The following is an 8,406-nucleotide window of genomic DNA, read 5'->3' on the forward strand; positions in this document are numbered from 1 at the left end:
CGCGCGTCGCCCTCGCCCAGCGCGCCCAGGAGGGCTGGCAGCAGCGGGCTCACATGCCGCACCTGCTGGGGCAGGGACTCGTGGTCGGCGCCTCGCAAACCCCGGCCCGGCCCCGCCTGGCCCCCGGCCCTCACCTTCCCGCGATTCAGCACGAGGTGGCCGAGGCCCAGCAGTCCCAGCCAGCGCACGGTGGGCTCGGGGTCGCCCTGCCAGGTGCGGAGCCGCTCCAGGATGACCTCCTCCCGCAGGAGCCGTGCGGTGGGCCGGCTCTGCAACAGCTAGGCGAGACGCACGGCGTCAGCAGGCTCTCGGTCCCCGCGCAGGCAGGCGCCACCACACGGGGATCCGGTCCGCGGCCACCCCTCAGCTCCCATGTGGGACACAGGCTCACCCCGGTGAAGAAGGCCATAGCCGTGAGGCGCTGCGGGTCGTCAGCGCTGCGCAGCCGGGGAAGCAAGTCTGCGAAGAGGCCTCGAAGGTGGTGGTCGGCGTGCGCCACCATGGCACTGAGCAAGGCGGAAAGGGAGCTCTCCCTGCACGTGGGGCCTCACCCCTCGAGAAGCCCTTCCCCGACCACCCTTACGCCCCTGCCTCTTCCATCAACCCCTGTCCCCGCACCTGGCCAACAGCGAGCCTCCTCCTGGCCGGCTGTCCTGGGACCCCTGCTCACCTGGCCAGCAGCAGCACGCCCTCCAGGTGGGTGTGGGCTCCCACCAGCCTCCTCCAGCCTCCTGCCTGCTCCATGCATGTGACCACCATGCGGCAGCCATCCCCAGTGAGCAGGGCCTTCAAGGCTTCCACCGCGCAGCTGGAGGTGGAGGCAGCGGGCGAGTGGGCCGTGAGGGTCGGGAGGGTGCTGGGCCGTCCCCCCTTTCCCCGGTGTCACCTCTCACCTGGCGTGGCTGTGCGGTGGCCCTCTGTGGGACGGGGCCCAAGTCTTGGGGGTGTCAGGGGAGCGCGTGCCGCGAGCCAGCTCGTGCAGCTGTGTGACCAGCGCGAGCAGCAGGTGCGGGTAGAAGCCCCGCGTGGCCCCCACGCAGCCCGACACGGCCAGCATCTCCCCGAGAGCACGCGTGGCCTTTATACGAAGTTATGCGAGACGCACGGCGTCAGCAGGCTCTCGGTCCCCGCGCAGGCAGGCGCCACCACACGGGGATCCGGTCCGCGGCCACCCCTCAGCTCCCATGTGGGACACAGGCTCACCCCGGTGAAGAAGGCCATAGCCGTGAGGCGCTGCGGGTCGTCAGCGCTGCGCAGCCGGGGAAGCAAGTCTGCGAAGAGGCCTCGAAGGTGGTGGTCGGCGTGCGCCACCATGGCACTGAGCAAGGCGGAAAGGGAGCTCTCCCTGCACGTGGGGCCTCACCCCTCGAGAAGCCCTTCCCCGACCACCCTTACGCCCCTGCCTCTTCCATCAACCCCTGTCCCCGCACCTGGCCAACAGCGAGCCTCCTCCTGGCCGGCTGTCCTGGGACCCCTGCTCACCTGGCCAGCAGCAGCACGCCCTCCAGGTGGGTGTGGGCTCCCACCAGCCTCCTCCAGCCTCCTGCCTGCTCCATGCATGTGACCACCATGCGGCAGCCATCCCCAGTGAGCAGGGCCTTCAAGGCTTCCACCGCGCAGCTGGAGGTGGAGGCAGCGGGCGAGTGGGCCGTGAGGGTCGGGAGGGTGCTGGGCCGTCCCCCCTTTCCCCGGTGTCACCTCTCACCTGGCGTGGCTGTGCGGTGGCCCTCTGTGGGACGGGGCCCAAGTCTTGGGGGTGTCAGGGGAGCGCGTGCCGCGAGCCAGCTCGTGCAGCTGTGTGACCAGCGCGAGCAGCAGGTGCGGGTAGAAGCCCCGCGTGGCCCCCACGCAGCCCGACACGGCCAGCATCTCCCCGAGAGCACGCGTGGCCTGCGGAGCAAGCGGCCCACTCAGGTCTGGGGCGCGCCCGGAGCCGTGACGGGGACCAGAGGGTCAGGCGAGCCGCAGACGGGACGAGGACAAAGCCTCGGACAAGCGCGGGACGTTCTGGACTCGCGCGACTCAGGCGTGAACCTGCTGTCCCCCCGCCCGCCTGGGCGGCGGGACTCACTCGCCCCCTCCGGCCGCGCCGCGCCCCCTGGCGGTGAGGCCGGAGCCACCTACCGCCAGCGCCTGCAGCTGGGGCCCCGCCGCGCCCTTCAGCGCCCACAGCAGCTGCACCAGCACCTGCCCGTTCACACGCTGGTTCCGGCTGAGGCTGCGCCACAGCTCGGCCGCCGCCCTGGGGGGACGGGGGCCCAGAGTGAGAGGAGGGCCTGGTGCGGGGCCGGGTACTGAAGGGACGCCGCCGTCCCCAGGCCGGGGTGGAGGCGGCCGCTCGGACTCCAGCAGGGCAGGGGTAGGTGAACCATCCCCCACCTGCCCTCCCCCTACCCGTTAAATCCCGGGGAAACAAAACAAACGGCAACTGCGCAGACCACAACAGAGCCGGTCTTGGAGACCAGTGGCCCTGTCGGGTCAGCGACAGTGAAACAAACCTGGCGTCATGAAAAGTCACCGGTAGAGAATAAAACCAAAGATAATTTCTCCTGGGGCGATTTCACCAAAGAGCCAGGGGAGTTCAGGGCACGGAAGCCACCAGGCTCGCTCAGCCCTCCGGAGGGCACCCCAGGCTGGTGTCCCGGGGCGGGAACCCAGCATCCAAGACCCCGGGGCAGGAGGGCTGGGGGAGTTCGCTGCACTATAGAGAGGGTGGAGGCGGAGGGCAGAGGGCAGGGGACGGAATTCGGAGGCGCTGTCCCCTGAACAGCCCGCCCGCCCTCCCATCCGGGGACAAGAGTCCACGGCCAAGCGGGAACGGGGAAGGAAGCCGCGTGGGGGCCGCGGGCTGCGACCAGGCGGGGCGGGAGGGGCGGGTTACCGGTCCGGGGGCAGCGAGCGCGGCAGCAGCGCGCACACCACGTCCCGCGCGTGCTCCAGGGCCAGTGCGCTCAGCACCCGCAGGGCCGCCCGCCGGGGCCGCCCCTCGGCCAGGCTGGGCACTTGCGCCAGCAGCCCACGCACCAGGGCATGGACCTGGCGCGGAGGGGACAGACGTCAGCGGCCAGGCCTCCTCGCCCCCACCCCCCGTACATTAGCCTCTGTCCGGCACCCCACCCCCACCCGGCAGGAGCATCCCGAAGGGGCGCCTGCGGTAGGCTTCACCCTCCAACTCTCCACTTTGAAGCTGGACCCAGCATGAGTCTCTAGGGTACGAGGCGCTGACCTGGTCCTCCAACCGCTCCCCTCGGGCCTCCAGGGCTGAGGACAGGGTGAGCGCTGTCGCCTGAGTCCCTGCAAAGCCGGCCTCCTCCAGGCAGGCAGCGGTGTACAACGCAAGGTCAGCAAGGGTCCCCTGATCCCAGGAACGCTGAGGGGCCAAAGGCAGGGTGGTTGGGGCGTATGAAGTCCCCAAACCTCTCCCAGCTCTCCTCCCAGTCTCCCAGCCCTCCGAAACCCCCATGTCCCTCTCTTGCTCCCCAGCCCGTCTAACTCTCCAGTCACTTCCCGCAGCTCCCACCCCTTTTTTCCCCCAGCTCCAGCAGCCCTCTGTCCACCTAGGGTCTGAGTGAGCTCAGATGAGCCGTGCCCCCGCCCCGCCCATCCCCATGGCCTCCCTTCCCTCACCACTCACCTGCTGAGGTCCCTCAGGGGCTGGCTCCTGGGCACTGTGGGGGGAGCAGGGCTCACTGCCAGAGGTGGGGGCAACAGCCCCACTTCCAGGCTCAGCCTCAGAGGTGGGGGTGGCTGCCTGGGTCTGGGACTCAGCCTCAGGTTCGATATCCCTGGGCTCCAGCAGAGGGCCGGTGGAAGGGGGTCCCAAGGGCTGCCCTTGGCTGGCCCGGATCCCTTCAGCCAGAGCTGTCAGGGTCAGGGCCCCCACAGGGCGCCCGCGGGCCCGGCCCCACACACCCCCAGCCATGGCTGCCCCAGCCCTTAACACACTCCACTGCTCCTCCCGGGAAGTCGTGCCCAGGCTTGACCTAGAAGCAAGCCCCGGGCGGGACCACGGACAGGTGTGGTGGCGTGTGCGTGCGTGAGCGTGTGCGCTGTGTGTACTGGGGGGGGGAGAGCTGGGAAGCCACATGGATATGTCCTGGCCTGGCACCTGCTGTGGGCTTGTGAGGGGCCGTCGTGTCCAGGCTGCTGGAGGTGAGTGGCCAGCTGAGGCCTGTGCATCTGTGGCCTGGCCCCGCCCACGAGGGCTCTGGGAAGGGGCATGACCCCTGGGAGACGGTGGATCAGCAGAGCAGGGGAGAAGGGCCCTTGACCTTAACTTTCGGTACCCTTGGCTGGGGGCCCAGGGTAGTGTGTGGACAGCCCTGAAGAGGTCCCAGCAGGGTCCAGGAGTCTGGGCCCAGCCCTGAGCCGAGGCCTTGTCTGATTCAGACCTGAAGCAGCAGTCGGGTTTGGGGCTGGGCCAGCCCCCCTGCATTCCAGCCCAGCCAGCCAGCCTGAGGATGGGCACGACTGGGTGAACTGTGACCATCTCTGAGCGCGAGGCAGCCTGGGGATGGAGCAAACAGAGCAACAGCAGCCGCTGCCTCTTACAGGTGCCATCGTGGTTGGGGTGGGCTTTGTGGGTCCTGGCCAGTTCTGAGCTGGTGTTCCCCACCCCAGCTGGGTCCTTAGGAGTGCACAGCCGAGACAGGTGCCCCGTAGGTGGCTGGGGCATAGTGTATTCTGCCCAGTGTGTGTGCATATGAGTCTGTATTTCTCTCCCAGTTCATGGTCCCCAGGGCTGGCCTGACTAGGCCTCTGTCCCAAATCCCAACACCCCACCCAACCACACAGTGGGCGCTGCACAGCCCTGAGCCCCAGGAGCCAGATGAGCTGGTCCGGCAGAATACCTGGGCAGGCGGAAGTGCTCCCGGAAGCATCCCAGACAATCGGCATTCCCCCCACACCCTTGCCTGCCTGTGCCACCTCAGGCTGCCTGTAGAGGACAGGCCCAGGCCCCCAACCTATGTCTCCTGCCAAGCCTAGAACCTCTCTCCTGAGCGGTTCCTCTGGAGCCCTGAGATCACTAACTTTCCTGCATAAAGGCAGGGCCAGCCCAGAGCATGGCCAAGGGAACTGTGGCTACCCTAGGACCTACTGGCCAGGTGTCTGGAGGTGAGCCAGCTCCTGGAGCAACTCCCTGGCAAACTTCTTTGCCAGCCTTCCACCCACTTCTCTGGGCTTCTGTGTCAGGAGTTAAGGCTCTAAGGCTAGGGCTTGGCCAGGCCACGACAGATGCCAAGGTCTGGCACGGCTCGCAGCAGCAACAGCAGGGACAACCTGGGCTTTCCTCTTGGCTTGGGAAGCCTGAACTGTCTCTACTGACCTTCAGCCTGGGGGTAGTGCCCTGGGCAGATGTGGGAGCTAGGGCCATGCTTGGACACTCCATTTGGCACCCATCCCCACCCTTTGGCCCCACCCTTCCCAGCCCGCCTGTAGCAGGGAGAGGTCTCCTGCAGAGTCCCACTTTTGAGGGGGACACCCAGGCCCTCCCTCCACCTGTGGTTCTGTCTGCTCGTGTCAGATCGGGCTCCCCACAGCCCAGCTCCCGAGCCTGGGGTACGCCTCACCACCCTCCAGGCCTCAGCACAGGGCTGTCTCCCCACCCAGGCTGGGCTTGTGCTTTCCTGGGGTCAGGAACCCTTGCTCCGATTCTTGACTCCAGCCCAGCATTGGAGGCCCTGGGGGGCCAAGTGAGCGGCGGGCTGGACAAACAAATGACACTGACACGTGACAAGTTATGGGGGACAGAGAGTGACTCTTGTTGTCTCCAGGCAGCCCCGCACCACTGAGATTCTCACTGGGGACCTCCAGCACTCAGACTGTCCACTAGGGCCCGCAGCTTCTCAGACAGCGCCACCTGCAGGGAGAAGACGAGGGAACTGGTGGAGGCTGTGGAGGGCAAAGGGCACCCAGGGCAGTTGACGATGTGGACCCTCTGCCCACCTGGTACGGTGCAGGGCTCTGCAGCTGTCTGTGCGCAGGGCTGAGGCGGCTCAGGGACAGCTGGGCAAAGGCTCTAGACTCTGCCAGAGATGGGAGCGGCTCGCACAGCTGGGGGAAGAGGGAAGGAAAGGGGAAGCTCAAAGGCTGGCTCGGGGTCAGGGCTCATTGGTGATAAAAGTGCAGACTGAGGAGTGGGCAGGGGCAGTCACCTGTCCCTGCTGAACCCAGAGGCGCAGCAGCGGCTCCACATGGGCTGGCATCACAGTACAGGGCTCCTGGGCCCCTAGAGGCCAAACTCTCAGCTCCTGCCCAGCCTGGGGCGGTGGCTCTTCTACCAGCTGCAGCACGTCCAACAGCATCGACCCTGTGCAGGTGGGGGCAAGAATGATGTGGAGGACCTGGGGCTTTCAAGGGGGACAACAGGGCAGTGGGAGGGGCTCACCATCAGAGCCCAGGAGCCGGAAGGCGGCCTTGCTCCCGGGCAACGTCTGCTTCTCGGGGTCCTCGGTCAGCTTCATCCGTGGCTGGCCTCCCACAGATACCAGCTGCAGGGAGAGGGTGTTGGGATGGCTGAACCCTCATCCGCTACCACCCAGGATCCCCCAGACTCACCCCCACCTGGGCCCCTGACACTGTCCCCACCTTGTAGACACAGCCCAGGGAAGGCTGTTGGGGGCAGGTGACCACGCTGGTGCCAATGCCAATGACGTCCACCTCACTGCCCTGGAGGGGAGAGGAGGTGGGACAACCCAGTCCAGCTGGGACCTGCAGGGGCCCTAGGGCCCTCCCAGCTACCCTCTGCCTGCCCTCTCCTCCACCCCACCTCCTGGGCCAGCCGGGCCAGCGCCTCCTCATCAACGTTGTTGCTAACTGCGATGGGAACTGACTCCAGCCAGGGTATCTGGAACCTGCAATGTGGGTGGAGGGGGAGACAGCCCCTCAGATGTTCCTGATTCACCCTGGTCTCCCTCCGTCCTGTGAGCCACACCCACCCTCATACTTTGCTTAGGATTCCCGTAGGTGACCCCACCCCTCACCTCCCTGCCAGGGCCTGCCATGCTGTTTCTGAAACTAGACCAGAGTTCCTGATTGCCCCATCCCCATATCCCACCTCCCCAACGGGTTTCCCAGCAGGAACACCCCCTCCTGGGGGAACTCACTGGGCCGCAATGGTCCGGAAGACCCTGCGGGTCTCCTGGGCCTGCTGAAGCAGGTCGCCACTGTCCAGCCTCACGCCCACTGCCCGGTAGCCCAGCTCCCCCAGTGCCAGGGCTACCGCCAGGAAGTTGGGCAGACCACTCCTGCAGACATGCACAAGGGGATCAGGGGGCTGCACTGCTGTGCAGAGCCCACCCCTGGGGGAATGCCTGGGACTCACCTCTGCACACTATAGGAGTCCAGCAGGCCCTGGAAGGCCCGGGGAAAGGCCAGAGCATAGGCCACGAAGGCCGCCCGCTCCCCAGGGTGTGGCTCCTGTGCCCCCAGCCCCAGGTGGGCACAAACGCGCTCCAGCCACACTTTTACGCTGGCAGCCAGGTCCACCCGGGGGCCCTTACCGGCAGCTGGAGCCAATGTCTGTGGAGAGGGGTCAGTGACCGATGGGCCCAGAGTGCAGTGTGAGGCCTGGGTTAGCCGGGCTCATCCTGGGCTGAGGACAAAGGTGACGCGGCCTGCGTCCCAGCTTCCCAGGCAGAATTAGGGCTACCTGCCAGGGCGCCCCCACCAGGGTGCACACCTGCGCCTGGCCCACCCATCCCCTGGACAAGGGCTGGCTTCGGGGATCTGCCTCTGGAGTTCAGCTGGGGTGAGAAGTGCTACTGACCGGGTCAGGGGGCACCTCACTGCCTGAAAAGGAGGTGACGAAGGAGTGGGCCAGGGTCCCGGCCACAGGCACGCCCCGCAGCTGCCCGGCCAGCACGTTGCTGCTGCTGTCGAAGCCTGGGCGAGGGAGTCAGTCAGGCGGGATTGGGGGACCCCGGGGGTTGGGGCCGCCGCCTTCTCCAGCCCTGGCCCTGCCCCGCCGCAGGCGCTCACCGCCTAGGTAGCTGTAGGTGGAGGCCGTGAGGCCCCCGTCTGGGCCCTGAGCGCGCCGCAGCCCCAACTCTAGCAGCCGCTTCTCCGGCCCGGCTATCAGGCGCAGCCGCGCTGCGTTGGTGGCTACGAGGCTGTGGGGACCAAGGGGCCAAGGTGGGGGTCAGGAAGCCACATGAGCGGGCGGCGTTGCTGGGGCCGGGGGTTCGGCCCCAGAGCTCCACCCTCACCCCTCGCCCGGCCCGCCCTGGGCCCCCACGTGGCGGGGCGGCGGCCGGCCCTCGAGGGCCCGCCCACCTGGCGTAGCTGAGCAGGCAGAGCAGCGGCGTCTCCAGGAGTTGCAGCAGCAGGAGCGGCCCCGACACCTGCAGCAGCGGCACCTGCGGGGAGGGCGGTCAGTTGCGCGCAGCGGCCCCGCGCCGCGCCCCA

At 67.7% G+C, this 8,406-nt stretch overlaps 2 protein-coding genes across 2 annotated transcripts in view; both read right to left on the minus strand.

The window, feature by feature from the left end:
- The window catches only part of MROH6 (maestro heat-like repeat family member 6), a 6,591-nt gene extending 2,669 nt beyond the window's left edge, over positions 1-3,922 (minus strand). Inside the window, exons 1-9 of the mRNA XM_008583076.1 lie at positions 3,633-3,922; positions 3,227-3,377; positions 2,882-3,036; positions 2,125-2,242; positions 1,706-1,890; positions 1,483-1,620; positions 1,204-1,318; positions 135-278; positions 6-62 (exon numbers count right to left, since the gene is read on the minus strand). Coding sequence (XP_008581298.1) covers positions 6-62; positions 135-278; positions 1,204-1,318; positions 1,483-1,620; positions 1,706-1,890; positions 2,125-2,242; positions 2,882-3,036; positions 3,227-3,377; positions 3,633-3,922 — 1,353 coding nt within the window. The remainder of the gene's footprint in view (positions 1-5; positions 63-134; positions 279-1,203; positions 1,319-1,482; positions 1,621-1,705; positions 1,891-2,124; positions 2,243-2,881; positions 3,037-3,226; positions 3,378-3,632) is intronic.
- Positions 3,923-5,738: 1,816 nt separating this feature from the next.
- The window catches only part of NAPRT (nicotinate phosphoribosyltransferase), a 3,510-nt gene continuing 842 nt past the window's right edge, over positions 5,739-8,406 (minus strand). Inside the window, exons 2-12 of the mRNA XM_008583077.1 lie at positions 8,275-8,373; positions 7,981-8,111; positions 7,769-7,884; positions 7,325-7,521; positions 7,107-7,247; positions 6,770-6,854; positions 6,589-6,669; positions 6,389-6,491; positions 6,156-6,310; positions 5,947-6,054; positions 5,739-5,860 (exon numbers count right to left, since the gene is read on the minus strand). Of these exons, the coding sequence (XP_008581299.1) occupies positions 5,798-5,860; positions 5,947-6,054; positions 6,156-6,310; positions 6,389-6,491; positions 6,589-6,669; positions 6,770-6,854; positions 7,107-7,247; positions 7,325-7,521; positions 7,769-7,884; positions 7,981-8,111; positions 8,275-8,373 (1,279 nt within the window). The 3' untranslated portion in view covers positions 5,739-5,797. The remainder of the gene's footprint in view (positions 5,861-5,946; positions 6,055-6,155; positions 6,311-6,388; positions 6,492-6,588; positions 6,670-6,769; positions 6,855-7,106; positions 7,248-7,324; positions 7,522-7,768; positions 7,885-7,980; positions 8,112-8,274; positions 8,374-8,406) is intronic.

Source organism: Galeopterus variegatus, unplaced genomic scaffold (assembly GCF_000696425.1).
Source record: "Galeopterus variegatus unplaced genomic scaffold, G_variegatus-3.0.2 Scaffold2823, whole genome shotgun sequence".
Taxonomy (NCBI): Eukaryota; Metazoa; Chordata; class Mammalia; order Dermoptera; family Cynocephalidae; genus Galeopterus; species Galeopterus variegatus.